Below are 15,792 nucleotides of genomic sequence, written 5' to 3'. Positions count from 1 at the left end.
AAAAAATCTGAGATGTATAAATTCTCACCACTGCATTTTAAACTAAACGACAATTTTTCCTTTATTCACTAATTTAGCAGAATTAGGAAGACTTACCCAGACTTACCCAAGTATCTGAAATAGCTGCAAGCCAGCTTCTCCTCTGGCCTCTTAATACTAACCAAGAAGAAAACCTAAACAAATGCCTTTGCCAAAATAAGATTTTATTTTAAAGTCATCTGAAAAACACTGAGTAAGGAGAGAGACCTCAGACTCAACGGAGGAAGTTTCCAAGTTCACACTCTTCCCTGCCCCCAGCAGGGGTCTTTTGTTGTATCAGAGAGGTGCTTTCTTTGGTAATTCCTATTTTTTAGCTTCCTGGGGAAGAGATCTTTTCCCATAAGCCATCTTCATTTTTTTTGTAGAGTAGAGCCTTGTTCCCAGGAAACAGTGTGTTAGCTGGAGAAGGATGTTTCTTTAAAAACATCAAGGTAGATCTAATATGTTCAACAAAGTGGGGAGGCTCAGCCAGGGGTGATGTGGAAAGGTTCTGGAAAAACAAGATTTGGGGTGTGAGAGGAGAACCTGCTTTGTTCCCTACTTTGATAAAGCTGTCAAGAGTCTCTGTACTCCTTACACATTCATCAGGCTGTTCTCGGATCACTGTATAAATATATATAATTTGTAAAGTTACATAAGGAACAGGTGTGCTGGGTTAACAAGAACAAAGCAGATGGCTGCCTGTTGCTATGCTGCGTAGACATCTACCCAGGATCCACTCACCCCCGACTAACTTTAGGAGCAGCTCAGCAGGGTCTGCAAATGGCGCCCTCCACAGACACCGAAGGGAACTGCTGTTGTCTCGTCTACACTCTGTTCTTCAACAGATGAGGAAACCAGGGGCCAGAGAGATGCCCAGCCTGTAGATGCTCACCTCTAGTATCTGCTTATCATCTTGCTGCAACCAGAAATCCACATGGGGAAATGGCGTCCAGGAATACGGTCCTATACGAAGTTGCTCTGTCTTTGCATCGTAAATGCTAATCATCTAAAAAAAGAACATTTCAGGGGCAGAATTTAAGGAGTGTTATCGGTGGAAATGCTGCCTTTAACGCAGGCTCCCGTGTCGTCTTGAACTTAAGGCATCTATCTGGTAGAGAAGCGTCTTTCAAGTTTGCTCTCACTGAAACAAGCTGCCGCTTAACTACTTCCCACTGGTCTGGTACTGCACTTGGTGGGCAACAGACATCATTTTGTTTAGTTCTGACAACAATCCTGCAGGAAGCTGGTGTTTTTTCCATTTTGGTTGGAGACCTGAGGCTTAGAGAGATGGGCCTGCTGCCCAAAGTCACGCGTCTGTAGTGTCCGGGCTGGGCTGCAGACCCCGTGTGTCTGTCCCAAGGCCATGGCCTCGCCGCCTCCTTGTTCACACCCCTAGTCATCTTGGAGCTTAAAACCACACATGCCTGTTGCCCCCTCAAAAGAAGGGAAAAGCCAACTCGTAAAAATTTGCTAAATGATCAATTCCCTGAATTCTCAAATGTGCCAATGGTAGTTTCCAGCTTAACCAGCAATGTTCAATTTCGGTTACTGAGACTAAAATATGTCCTGAATCTTGGCTAAATCAAGACTGTTCTCCCTGAGACACTGAGAAAGGAAACCTGACAATGTCAAAGGGTTGGCAAAACAGACCACTGGGTCCAGACATTTCCAGTGAAAACAGCAGCTTTTCCTAAGCAAGCAGACTGATGCGATTTCTGTTTTTTTCACATTACGTGTTTTTAAAGGATTTTTTCACTTGTTCCTCAAACAGCATGTAAGTCTTATTCTTTTTTTCCTAACTTTTAAAATGAAGGTGTTAGCTAACTAAAAAGACCGAAAGGCAATCAGACTTTTAAACTGATCTGATTATTCTTTGGGCATCAGTTCATCCCAGCAAACTGCTTTCCAGTGACCTTGTCTGGGGACAGCATGACCTGCAGTACAGAAGAGAAAAGCCTCTTCTCCCCACTTAGCTCTCCTTTCTTTGCAGTAACTTCACTGGTAAAGTTCTTACAAAGTACATGGGGTTCATTTTGTTTGGATCTGGATGCAGGGGGATTCACATATATCCCCAACATCTTCAGGGCAGAGAACTGGGGTCTTGCGCTTCTAACCTAAAACATTCTTTCTTCTCTACGTGCTGTGAGTGTGTGGTGGTTCCTGATCATGGGCAGCTTTCCAGAAGCCATCAGAAACTTTTCATTTCCAAGGTGGATAAAGCTCAAGGCTTTAGAGTTTGATGCCCCCCCTTTTCCCTTCACCCTGTTAAGACAAGATGCTGTCGGACTCACTGGTCCTCCTGTTAAAGCTCGGGCAGCCCGCAGCTCCTCCTCCGGACCTCGGTCTTGGAAGGAGGCTCTGTAGATTTCCGCAGTTTTGATGTTGACAGCTGTGGGGACAACAGGATGACTCCAATTGGCAAAAGGAGCTGGTAAGTCTCCCATGCATACCATCACCCGTGATAGGACTGAACAAAGTTACGTGTCGGCAGTCTCTCCCTTTCTGGGAAGGGAGAATGCAACCCTTTGGCCAGGCATCTCACTGAGAAGTGCTGAGGCCCGAGCTGGACCCAGTAAGACCTGGTTCCAGACCAAGGGCCGCCCCCACCCGGGAGACGCGCCATCTCTTCAGGCAGCCCGTGGCAAGGCCTCCCTGCTCAGCCCTGTGACAAGGAAGACAAGCCTTGGCAAGACAAGGCTGCGGACGTGGCCTGGGATCGGCGCCAGGGCTGGTGGTATGTGTTGGTTATGACTGTTTCTGACATACAAAGGATAGAGAATAAAGCAGTGAATACCCTGCCAAATAAACCGAACGTTAGGAATATGGCAGAAACCCTCTGTAGAGACAGCCAGTCTCAGGACTTCCCTGGTGGTACAGTGGTTCAAAATCTGCCTTCCAATGCAGGGGACTCGGGTTCAATCCCTGGTCAGGGAACCAAGATCCCACATGCAGCAGGGCAGTTAAGCCCTCACCTGAACTACTGAGCTCTCAGTAGGTGCCTCAACTAGAGAGAAGCCCAGGCACCGCAAGAAAAAACCCTACGTGCCACAACTAAGACCCAATGCAGCCAAATAAATACTTATAGCAAATAAATAAAGACAGCCAGTCCCAGCCTATTAATGCCTCAGGAGTCCCAGGGGCTGTCACAGGAGGAAGGGACACTCTGGCTTTCTTTCAGGCTAACCATCTTTAGCCTGATGGTTTCACTTTGCTTTGTAGGCTTTTTGTTCTCCATCAGAACCTTAATTAGTTCCCTGAGTACAAGAAGATTCAAATCGCCCCATTCCAGCCCCTAGAGCTCTGGCTAGAGAAAAACAGAGGGGCCTCTTGGGGGAGCAGAGCCCACTGACATCGAGCTGTCCCCTAACCAGGTAAGGCCCAGGCTTTCTATTCGCTGCCTTGTTTCCCTTCACAGTCTAGGATGTGGACAATTTTTTCTCTCATAGATATAAGGTCAGAGAAGGTAAGCTCCATGCCCAGGCTCGCCCAGCAGATCCAGAGAGGAGTCAGGACCTGGGCCTAAGGCTCTGCCACACTGACAGCCCCGGGCCCACCAGCTGCAGAATCGGCCTTTAACCAGCGTAAGATCACAGACCCTCCGCCCAACACGCTACTTACCAATGCCGTATATTATTGGAAAGTGGCTTTCATTTTCTTCCCGGTCATTTAATTCTAACACGTTAAAAAAAAAAAAGGGAATTTTAAGATCTAATTTTTAAGAAATACTAAATAATTGCTTTCATTTTCTATAAACAGAGGCCAAGAAGGAGCTTCCCCTGCCTGCAAAGGCGGGGGGATCAGAACATGAAAGGGCCTGTGTCCCGTTTCCCAGCTGAGCCCGGGGCGGTCAGGTTATTGGAACAAACTGCCCTTCCAGAGTCTGAGCCTCCGATCACCCACACGTGTGGCGGCAGCTCCTCTCAGGACCAGCCCCGCCCCTTCCTAGAAAACGGAAGAGGCTGCTGAGAATCCGAGGAGGTCAGAGGAGAGCCCTTGGGGGGTGGGGCGGTCAGGATCTCAGCGGAGGCTGCACTGGATCTGGATGTGGGAGGGCAGGGAGGGCCATGCCAGCAGATACGGGGAAAGCTGGAAGAGGGCAGCAGTCCGACGACACATGGTGCCGTCTGCAACTGAGGCACAGACGTGAGGTCCTGCCTTCAGGGCGAGGCCAAAACATCCCCCAAAGCTACAGCTTTGCTCTGGGAAGGATGGCGGAGCTCACCTGTCACACACAATGTCACCAAATGAATGTCATCTTCTTGTCTGTCAAATTCACCTACAATGAGAATTTTAAAACTGATGTCAAAAAAGTTCCCTTAAGTAGCAGAGCATACGCTGAACAAGAGGGGGATGGAGGGTGGGATCCACCACCCTTAGACCACAGCCTGGCCTGTCCATCGGAGGCGGAGACCCGTGAGCGGACACCCAGCACCCTGCCTGCCAAGGGTCAGACGTGCTCCCAGCATTGGGCCCAGAGAAAACTTCCACAGAGACTTTCCTTCTCCCTATTCTGAGAGGCTGGCGGGACAAACTGAGTCATAAGATTTTAACCTTTTCCTAAAGAACGTTTTTCCCTGATGATGGGTCATAAAAAAATTTGACCGTTATGAAACATTTGGAAAATATAGAAGAGTATAAAGAGTATGTGGCTTTTAAAGGTGTAAGTGAATGGGCTTCTCCTGCTGATAATCCTAGCACTTAACAGTGAGTGTACTTCCTGCCGTGCCTGTCCATGCACAGCTGAGCTCAGACACCGTGCAGACAATTTCACATCCTGATTGTTTGTACACGGTATTTTCCCGTGCAATTCAAACCTCTTCGTTAAATATTTTTTAATGGTATGTATAACTATGCCTCTACTAATGGACATTTAGATTTCCTATTGTAAATAATCTACTGCCCACCTTCAGGTGTAAATCTCTATGCACATTTCAGATTAATTTTCTTAGAAAAGATTCTCAAAAGAGAAATTACTGGGTCTGTGATGGACCATGATGCCAAAAGGCTTTCCAGGTTCCACCGAAGGCTCCACCCAAGTACTCCAGGGTGGAAGTACGCCCACCTCGCTGCTTCATGGTCAATCACAGAACAACGTTGTTTTTTCTCATGGTGGTATTTGCTAATTTAACCAAGAAAAAATAGTATTATCAGGGTTATTTAACTTTCTGCAGATTAACATGAACATTTCTGCAGGAGGGTGGTTTGTTTTTTTCCCACACAATTCACAGGCTTACTGTGAGGCATCACCTACTGTTTTGAAGGAAAACCTTGTCCCCATCCCATGAGCTCTAAACGTTTAGCTCTTTGCTCTCCAGTGTTTTTGGAAGATTCCAAGCTGAGCAGTTTGGGTGGCTCCCACCAGGTGTGACCCTCGCAGGTTCTGTACTAATTGAGATTTTCATCTAAGCAAAAATAGGTACACATTTTTATCAGATTTGAGGGGAAAAGTGAACTTACTAAGGAGCTGATGAGTCAGTTTCTGTGACAACTGCCTGTCGTCATTGAAGCCTCCCACCAGGTGCGCTTCCAGCCTGGCAAAGAGACGGGAGGGTGTGCTCAGAGGCGGGATGGCTCGGCTCGGCCCGGCAGGCCTGGGTCTGCCCCGAGCCTCAGCTCCTGGCTCCCGGCCCTGTTCACGCCATGGCGCACACACTGGGGTTCTGCCCGGGGGCCCAGGGGCGCTGTGTCTCAAACATGATGCCACTGGGAGGCAAGAGTAAGAAAGGCTGGTCTGGAAGATGACGATTACGTCACACTACTCACCCGCCCTGAGCGGGAAACTTCAGAAACCTCTTAAAAGTCTCGGCAGGGTCGGGGAGGGACGAGACTGACCCAGCCCTGTGCAGGGGCATCTCCGCCACCAGGAGGCAAGTGTCTTGGAGAGACAGGGGTCTCATCTCCGTTTTACAGAGAAGGAAACCGGGTCAGCATCTGAAGCACATGCTTATCTATGAGACCAGCTTTCTCCTCAGTGCATCCCCCTGAACATTGGCCGCACGAGACAGAAAAGTGTTCTTGGGGTTAAATATGCTTGGGAGGCCTCACCCGCTCCCAGGGGAGCCACCACGCACAGCAGCAGAGCAAAGCTCCAGGAAACCCTATAGCTGGAAAAACCACATTAACTCTGTTAACCCTGCGTTTCCCAGGCTCACTTCTCTGCTAACCTCCATCCTCGACCTGGGGACCCGAGCTCAAGAGAGTGCGGCCACCTTTCACATTCCCTTCAACTGACAGACAGAATCCTCCTGAGGAAGGCCCCAGAATCTTCTGTGTCAGTGGCTCAGCGCAAAGCATCTGGTGGCCTCGAATCCTCTCTCACAACCGTGTGCTGAGAACCACGGCCCTGGGCCTGGAGCCCAGTCCAGCTATATAACCTGCCAGGCTCAGCGTCTGACAGGACACAAGGTTGAGGCCAGCCCAGGCCATCAGAGACCCAGCAAGGGGAGAGTTAAACTTAAAAATGGATCTGTGTTCCACTAGGGAAACTGTGACAGCGAGGAGGCCTTCCTTAAATCCCTGGGATTTGAAGAACATGTGTATGACTAGACTAGTTCATTCCAGTGAACTGCTGCCCCAGACTTCAAATACAATGAGAGCCATGCCTGCCAGGCCCGGCGATGAGAGAGAAAGGGGAGGCGACAGCGAGCACCAGCCGGACAGCTGGGCTGGGGTCGCGGCTCCCTTAAGTAGCCACGTGGCTCCTGAGAGCCCAGCCCGGGGGCCGCATGTGGGAAGCAGAGGTGACCATGCTGTCTGTCACTGGTAAGCAGGCGGGCACTGTGCTGGGCGCCCAGGCGGGTGCCAGTCTTGCACACAGTCTGCAACGCTGACCCCCTTCATTCGTTCTCACCCTCCTTTTCCTCACAGCCCATCCGCTACTTAGCATCCTGCTTTGCTGGCGTCTCCTCCCCGTGGACTGTGAGCCCCGGGGCAGGGTTTTGTCTCCTCCGTTCACTGCGAGGCCCCTGGCACCTATGACCAGTTCTAGTTCACAGGAAACGTTCAACAAACACCTCCTGAAGAAAGGGAGAGATTCCACTGCTGGCGCCATAAGGCATCGGCGGACACACAGAGGCCAAGAGAGCGCCACTGAGAACACAACTGCAGGTTCAAAGCCAGACCCTCCTTCCGGGGCCGGCCCCGAGTCCCGTCGCCCACTCTTCCCTGAGCAGTTGCTGAGGCAAGGGCGGGCACCCCGGCAGCTTCCTCTACACGACGGGGCCAAGTTCCCCACAGGACGCAACGCAGGAGCGGGACGCTCACCTTCCACATTGAGTGTGGTCGGGAAAGGATTTTATGGCGTTCATGATCAAGGGGACCTCAGCTTTGGTGTCACTTCCGTCGCAGTGTGTCAAGCAGGTAGCCCCATTACCTGAAGAACAAGGGTGAAACGACTCATGTTATTCCCGATGAGAACTCGGGGCGCAGCCCAGGTCTACGCCTGTCCATTCGGACCGCCTCATCTTTGAACAGCCTGCAAGAAGGAAAAACAGAGACGTCTGGGCTGCCCAGCCAACCCATCTGACCAGGGCCTCGGGGAGGGGCCATGCAGACGGAGGAGAGGTGAGCGGAGCCAGGAAACGCAAATCGAGACGCTGGTGGTCCCACGCGGTGGGTCCAGGTAAGGAACGGTTTCCTGCGTGTCTCTCGTCATACCTGTGTGCCTCAGGACCACAATGTGACAAGTGGTGGCATCATCAGAACCCAGAATGGAGACGGAGCCTGTTTAAAAAAGAAATAAAATAAAACATCCACTAGCCTTTGGGGAGAAGGCCCAATTCACTGGTTCCTAACCTACCATCCTTTGGGGAGGTCACTGCAAGCTCTCTTTGCTGAACATACAGAAGGCCCTGGGGTCCCACTTGTTGAACAGACTGACCTCTGAGAAGTCTGGCTCTTTCCTGTTTAATTAAAAAAAAAAATAAAATAGTGATGGAAATTAGTGAGGACTGAGTAACTAGATAGGTGGAGAGAGCCAAAGTGCGCCCTAGGTGGAAACAGACCCTCATGAGGTCTGAGGTGTGTGTATTATCTGACAGAAAGGCTAAAATAAAAACGCAGTGGGATAAACAAAAACACTACCATGTGGAACAATAAAGAAAGCAAGGAAGTTCTGGGTTTTTTTCACCCTAGAGAACAACATTCTAAAACCTATGAAATAAGATGCAAAGATCCTTTTCCACAATCCTTTGCAACTACAAAGAGAATCGGATCAGATGGACTAGTGGAGTGAGTGGTTCAGAAATGACAGCCCTTCTTCACTTTCTTTAAAGATGAGGATGGGTCCAAGCCTTCCCTATGCCCCAACCTAGTAATCCCCGCTCTGGAAACCTGTACTGTGGAAATAACCCCAAATGCCAATGCGCTTATCCCTGTGTTACCGGGAACGGCATGAAGCTGGGGACGACAACAGAAAAGGTAAGCCATTATGCAGAACCGGCTCACAGCTGTTAACTGCACAGTCGCCAACAATGAAGACTACGGGAAAGGAGCTTTGAGAAAAGTAAAACTGAAGAGCGAGACACAAGAGTGGGAAAACAGAAATTTAAGCTGTAAATATGCTATTAGTACGACAATGCTGAAAATGTTACTACACATAGGGGAAAATACTGGAAGGAACCACCAATATAACCATGATGGTGTTGGAACAAGGCCAACGCACGTCATTTAACTGTCCCAGCTGTCGTTCCTCTATTCTCCAAATGCCCTATGAGGTAATTATGTTATTAAAGTAGAAAACCAGGGGATTTCCCTGGTGGTCCAGTGTTAGGACGCTGAGCACCCCATGCTGGGGGCACGGGTTGAATCCCTGGTTAGGGAACATTCCACATGCCACGTGGCGTGGCCCAAAAGAAAAGAAAAGGCTACAGTAGAGAACCAAAAAAGAGAACTCATAAATAAGCAAATTAATGAAAAGGCAGGGTAACATTAGTTGTCCACTGAGTATCTGTATAAATTTTTATGTAGTAAATCTGGAGCGGGGAAAACTCAGGTGGCCAGTTAATTCTTCGCTCAGTTGCTCAGTTGTGTCCGACTTCGCAATCCCGGAACTGTAGCCCACCAGGCTCCTTTGTCCATGGGATTTCCCAGGCAAAAATACTGGAGTGGGTTGCCATTCCCTTCTCCGGGGGATCTTCCCGACCCAGAGATCAAACCCAGATTGCCTGCATTGCAGGCAGATAGATTCTTTACTGTCTGAGCCACCAGGGAAGCCCAATTAATTCTTTAATGAGAATTAAACTTTTTTTTTTTTCAAAAATGTCAAATTGATGCATCGCTAAAAGGTATCCTAATTTCCTTCTTACTTACAAAAAATAAACTCCTCAATAAACAATTTCCTAACCACGTGTGCAAATACAGAGCGTGTAGGCACTTGTCTAGACCAGGGAACATTTTTATAGACTTACACTGGCTGCCGGCCATTCCTCGCAGCTGGGGCTAATTTCGGTTAGTGCTGGCTTACTGGACAAAATACAAGAGATAGAAGAGAACATGACAATCCATTCGATGAGTTGTAGAGAGTTCTCTTCTAATAAACCTCCACTAATTAGAAGCAAGGCAGCAGTCACAGAGAGGAAGTACAGTGAGAAATAGGGAGGAACCACTTCAGAAAGGAATTAAACTGGGGATTAGCAGATGCACACTATTACATACAGAATGGATAAACAATAAGGTCCTAATTGTATGTAGCACAGGGAACCAGTCAGTATCCTGTAATAAATGACAATGGAAAAGAGTATGAGAAAGAATATAAATACATAAAACGGAATCACTGCTATACAGCAGGAATCAACACATCGCAAATTAACTATACTTCAATGTAAAATATTTTTCTAAAAAGAAAGGAACGAAGGACTGAATGAAGCACAGTGTGCGATCCGATGGCCGAGTCAGGGAGAAAGAAATGCAGCCGATTGTGCAAAAACTCACACCTCAGAGCAGTGAGCGCTCTTCCTTTTCATACCACTTCTCACCTCAATTCAAGGTAAGATAAAGGAGAACGCAGAATTTCCTTTTTTTTAATCATTCCTTTAATACTCACCTCTTTTGGTTCGTTTCGGGGAGAGGGAGGGAGGAGTCAAGGCAAATTTTTACCGCTCCTTTTCACAACTGGGTCACCACCCAAAAGCAAAGCTATTTCTGAGGAATGAATTATAACTTGTTTACCTAAGAACCCCAAATCACAACGTCTCTGATCTACACAGCGCCTACTGTTTCCCAGAGAAACAGAAGCGCACTGATCAGGAGAGAGGACGGCCTGAAAGGGAAAACAGCGACGTTGCTTTGGTCTGTCACTTTCAAAGAAGATTAGCCAAAGTTCTCCTCTAAGAAAAAGCACCCAGCCCTACTATATAAACTCATATCCTTTCTGAAATAAAAGCAGCCCCAGGTTTCTCAAGTTTTTTTTAACGTTCTGAACACTCAGATTCACACACACACACACAACCCCAAACCTTTCCCTCAGTCTCTCCTGCTACTGCTCACCCTCATTTCTCAATTCCTATCGGAGGGCACTGTCCTCTTATCCCCGGGGTCAGTGCACTTGTTTCAGAAAAGGGCCAGGCGGTAAATATTTGGGGCTTAGCAGACCGTGCGGTTTCAGCTCCTCAGTGTGAAATCAACAGAGAACATGTGACAAACAGCAGTGTCCCCAGAAAATATTCATGGGTGACACTGAACACTGAATTTCACGAGACTTCATACGTCACGTGTCAGGAAGCATTCCTTTCTTTCCCCTCATCGTTTAAAAATGCAGAAACCACTCTGGGCTGGTGGGTCATCCACCAACAGAACGCGGCCCATGGCTGTAGCTGACTGTCCCTGTGTTCAACCATCACTGAGGTGCACCCCAGAGGACGACTAAGTCCCCCGCACCCCTCTGCCAGACTCTGTCTGTTCTTCCTTCAAAAACGGGACAGCAAGTATGAAAGCGCCGCCCAGCCCGGCCCTCGGAACTGAGCCTCCCTCCCGCCACAGGGCCCTCCCTGGTCTCCGGCCCGTCTTCCCTTACACCTGCAGTTGTAGCTGTTTAGTTGCTCAGTCGTGTCTGACTCTCTTTGCGACCCCATGGACTGTAGCCCACCAGGCTTCTCTGTCCATGGGATTTCCCAGGAAAGATTATTGGAGTGGGTTGCCATTTCCTCCTCCAGGGGATCTTCCTGAGCCAGGGATCGAACCTGCGTCTCCTGCATTGGCAGGTGGCTCCTTTACTGCTGAGCCACCTGGGAAGCGCAAGAAACGGGAGCACAATGATACTGTGGCCGAGAATAGGACCCAGGGTCTCCTGTGTGGGAGGTGAGAATTCTTCCACTGAACCCCATGCGCCTCTCGCCTCAATTCCTGCAACTCGTGCCCCCAGCAAAAGGTACAAGGCATGACAATGCTGGGGGCAGGGGGCGCCCCCCCTCCCCCCCTGCCCCGTCCTGGAGCGAGTGACCTGGGCTGAGCCTGAGCCCCTGTGCTTCATCCCGTCCTCTGGGAAACGAGGCCACTGCTTAGGTTGTGGGAGGATTAACTGGGAGCAGGCCTGTGGGGAGTGGCTGTCCCTACTCCCCACCTCTGCTCCCTGGTCCTGACCCCAAGGTCTCCCCTACCCACATCCTTGCTTCAAAACACTGGTTCTGTTACAGGGCTTTTCTGCTCAAAAAGCCCTTCCATGGGATAATTACAGGGGTTTATAAAGATTCAGCTCTGTGAATGTTCCTCAAGAGGAAAGAGCAGAAATGTCTCGCATGCTTAAAAGCAGGAACTATGTTATGTGGAATTCCATGGGATCATTAAGTCCTAAGATGCTGAGGGACCGGATTCTGAGCATCCAGAGGCTGGATAAGAGCGCAGGCTCTGGACCGCAAGGTCCGAGAGCGCTCTCTGCGGGGACGGCAGCATCTGCACCTGCTGTCTCATCCTGCAGCCGCTGTCACTCATGACTGTCGAGCACTTGAAACATGGCTAGTGTGACTGTGTGTGTGCTTCACGTCGTGTCCGACTCTGCGACCCCATGGACTGTAGCCCGCCAGGCTCCTCTGTCCATGGGATTCTCCAGGCAAGAATACTGGAGTGGGTTGCCTTGCCCTCCTCCAGGGGAATCTTCCCAACCCCACGATAGAACCCGCATCTCTTGCGTCTCCTGCACTGCAGGCGGATTCTTTAACCACTGAGCCACTTGGGAAGCCCAGTGTGACTGAGGAGCTGATTTTTAAATTTTATTGAATTGTAACTAAATGTAAACTGCCACCTGTGGCCAATGGCTACCGTACTGAGCAGCGCTGCTCCAGAGGCGAAGGCAAACCCGCCAGGGTTCACCTCTCGCAGCACGCAAAACCTTGGGCAACTCACTCCACCCCCGTGCCTCAGAGTCCCCAACTGTAAAACGGGAGCAGCAGTAGTACCTGCCTCCTAGGGCTGGGATGCTTGGCGAGCTCCGCAGCACTGCTATTACTGTTGCTGCTGTTATTATCCTATGCTAAACATAGCTGTAGACAGGCTAGTAACGGCTGCTACTGCATACTTACAACCTGCTGTCACAGGAAAAGAGACACCTTATAGAACAGAAGATACAGGACGTTACCATGTAAAAAAGTGCGTCATGTACAAAGAAAAACCTCTGTAAGGATATTCACCAAAGTGTGAAGCATGGCTGCGGTCAGATTCTTTTTTCTTCTTTTGGAGACTTCTATTTTCTTACCAAGGGGATACTGCTTGCTATTAAACAAATAATAATTAAACCTTTCATTTCTCTACACTGTGTGTCAGCTGATCGACCCATCTAAACCTCTGCAACTTAAGTATGACCGACCTCTCCCGGCTTGCCTCCCATTCTGCCCTCCTGCCCTCTGTGCCAGGGAAACCAGCCAGTTCACCCGCCCTCGGAGCCCCTCCTGCTCTGCCCAGGGGCTGGGGGCACAGTCCAGTTGGCCCGGCAAGAATGCCTCCCCTCTCCCCTTAGGCTGCCCACCCCAGCCACACTCCTGTAAGGCAAACTGGTCCCCACTCCACAGCCTTTCTAGGCCGAGTCTCCCCAGAGGCCAAACCTCCCTTCTAGAGGTTCCTGGTATCTCACCTCATTCCCCTTCTCTCCACACTTAGGGTGCTGCCTTGGACTAACTTTTTCATAGAAACTTTCTAACAGACATAAATATAGTGTCACTACGTTCTTTAGGCAGCTGCAACTTTTTCCCTTTAGTGAGTCCCAGTCCCAGCTTCAGCTGTTAATGGTGTGGCAGTGACACAGCAAAGGAGGAGAGTGCTTAACACGATGACCAGTGTCCGCTGGGCGCCCAGCATGTACTGGCTGATACTACTACGGCTTTCTTGAAATTTAAGTTGAGAATCACATAGAGTTGTCCCCTCTTCCCTTGTCATTAACATCGCCTCATTTTTCAGGGGTCATTCTGCTCACACGTTTGTGTAACACATATTTACAAAGCACAGATTCACTGCCAGGGTCTGCCCTAGGCTCTGAGGATACAAAGGGAAGACACATACTCTGCCTTCAGGAAGCTTATGTTCTCGCCAGGGGAGGCGGAGATCAAGGGAAAATAAACAAAACAAGCCTGCTGGACAAAATCATTACACACCGCCCAACTGGTACAGAAGAAACCTCAAGAATATCTTTCCTAAGCCCACAGACTTGGCCAGATTCCTGAGATTCACTCTGCAGAGTGAAAAGGGGCATTTTCCCCTGTATGGCACTTAATTAACAGTTATGGTGTTTGAGCCACTCTATGGCTAAAAAACATAAAAACCATCCCCATCCTATACATACCCTGACTGTAAGAAAAGAGGCAAAAGCCATAATCAAGGCACATGACGGGCTCAGCGGGCATCTCTTAAATCCATGAAATGGGTTGTACTGGATCTGGGGCAAGTGGGAGGTTTGGTTCCGATTTTTTTTTTTTTAACAGTAAAAACCGTTTTCCAAACTGTGTCCGCTTATGCATCGAATAAGGGTTCAGAGGTCTATCTAAGGACAAAAGCAGGAAACAACAAAAAAAACCTCCCATAGGGTGTGGTCCTCAACACAGCCCAGCGGGGGGAAAACACGGAGGGCCCTTTCTTCCGTCTAAAAATAGCCGGGAGCCCCACACCCCGGGGCCAGATGCCCAGGGGACCCGTCGGGATGCCCCTGCCCACACCCGGAACAACCTCCGGCTTCCTGAAAACCCCAGGAGGGCGCTGCACTCACCGCGGGTGGGGATGCGCGGCGAGGGAGCGACCCAGGGCGCTGCCCAGATTCGCCTAAACGGGTCAAAATCCGAAGTGGGGGGCTAGGACCGCCCTATATGTGAAGAGGGGGTCCCGGCGTGTCCTCCAGCCGCGCTGCTGGGCGACCTTGGGCAAGTCACCTAACCTCTCTGGGCCCCCGTCCCCTCTTCTGGAAAAAGAGTGGGGCCTCTGCAGATGCCCTGTAAGGTCCAAAGAAGGTAAAAGCTCCCAGACGCCTCAAGCCCAGGCTCCGGATGTGCCAACAGCACCTCGGCTGCGCCAAGTTTCGAGCCTGACTCCGGGAAGAGCTGGTGGTGCCGGCGTTGGCGGGCTGAGGAGGGCTCTGGCCCGCCTGCGGGTTCCCTTGGGCCCGCCTCGTAGCCCCCCGCCCGGGCTCTGCTTACCTCCAGAAGCGGGTGGGCTCGGACCAGGTCCCCGGCGGACTGCGGCAGCCGCACTCGCCGCCCGTCCACGAGCAGCGGCATCGCGGAGGCGGCCGCCCGGGCAGGCCCAGGGAGGCAGCGGCCTCCCCACCCCCGGGCCGCCCTCCGCCCCTAGTCCCGGGCCGCCCCGCCCCGCCCGCCGCGCCGCGCGTGCCTCCGGGAAATGGAGTCCGACGGAGGCGCTGTCCCAAGAGGCTAAGGAAATCTAGAGCGGGGTCGCAGGGCCCCATGGGAAACGTAGTACAAACCGGAGGGAGCCCACCTCCTCCGCAAGGGGCGCTGGGAAATGTAGTTCTGAAAGCGTGGAAAGACACGCAGGATGGGGAGGAGCCGCGCTTCTCCAGAGGGCCTTTGCCCTCAGCTCCAGGCTCACAGGAGAAGGCAATGGCACCCCACTCCAGTACTCTTGTCTGGAAAATCCCATGGACGGAGGAGCCTGGGTAGGCTACAGTCCATGGGGTCGCTAAGAGTCGGACACGACTGAGCACTTCACCATCGCTTTTCACTTTGACGCGTTGGAGAAGGAAATGGCAATCCACCCCAGTGTTCTTGCCTGGAGAATCCCAGGGACGGGGGAGCCTGGTGGGCTGCCGTCTATGGGGTCGCACAGAGTCGGACACGACTGAAGCAACTTAGCAAGCAGCAGCAGCGGCAGCCAGGCTCACAATTCAGCCAACCTGGCCTGAGTTTGGGCACTGGGGTCGCCTGCCTAAGTTCATCATAGTGAACTAGAGCAAGTCTGCGAAACTGCTTCAAAGAGCTGTATTTAATGATAAACATAAACTGTTTTAAGATGAAAAAATGGAGCCTGAAGTTTGCTAGCCCCGCACATTTAGATATCACTAATAATGATCTCTTGCAGATCATGGCTTTCCAGGTGGCGCGGGTGGTAAAAGAACCTGCCTGCTAACGCAGGAGACTAAAAAGCTGCCAGTTCGATCCCTGGGTTGGGAAGATCTCCTGGAGGAGGAAAGCAACCCATTCCATGACTCCTGCCTGGAGAATTCAATGGACAGAGAACCTGCTGGGCTACAGTCCATAGGGTCTGTAGAGTCAGACTCAACTGAAGCGACTTAGGAGGCAAGTAGGCACAATAATGCTTGATGATTGACATTTAATAGGC

The 15,792-nt window shown here is 50.5% G+C and overlaps 1 protein-coding gene across 5 annotated transcripts; it reads right to left on the bottom strand.

The window, feature by feature from the left end:
• Nucleotides 1–182: 182 nt before the first annotated feature.
• NTAN1 (N-terminal asparagine amidase) lies at nt 183–14,791 on the bottom strand. 5 transcript variants are annotated; one of them, XM_070779705.1, is made up of 11 exons: nt 14,631–14,788; nt 12,642–12,723; nt 7,820–7,922; nt 7,678–7,743; nt 7,285–7,393; nt 5,479–5,552; nt 4,244–4,297; nt 3,640–3,693; nt 2,313–2,410; nt 914–1,027; nt 183–529 (listed from the first exon to the last, which is right to left on the bottom strand). In XM_070779705.1, exons 2-11 carry the CDS (start codon nt 12,654–12,656, stop codon nt 350–352), a joined length of 867 nt encoding a protein of 288 aa, XP_070635806.1. In that variant the 5' UTR covers nt 12,657–12,723; nt 14,631–14,788; the 3' UTR covers nt 183–349. The 5 variants fall into 5 exon arrangements, with proteins under 5 accessions (XP_070635806.1, XP_019843129.1, XP_019843128.1 ...); XM_019987570.2 differs by lacking the exon at nt 12,642–12,723 and having other exon boundaries at nt 14,631–14,791; XM_019987569.2 differs by lacking the exon at nt 3,640–3,693 and having other exon boundaries at nt 14,631–14,790.
• Between the last annotated feature and the right edge of the window lie 1,001 nt (nt 14,792–15,792).

This window comes from Bos indicus, chromosome 25 (assembly GCF_029378745.1).
Source record: "Bos indicus isolate NIAB-ARS_2022 breed Sahiwal x Tharparkar chromosome 25, NIAB-ARS_B.indTharparkar_mat_pri_1.0, whole genome shotgun sequence".
NCBI lineage: Eukaryota > Metazoa > Chordata > Mammalia > Artiodactyla > Bovidae > Bos > Bos indicus.
The sequence above is the reverse complement of the archived record's forward strand: the minus strand, read 5'-3'. Positions and strand labels throughout refer to the sequence as shown.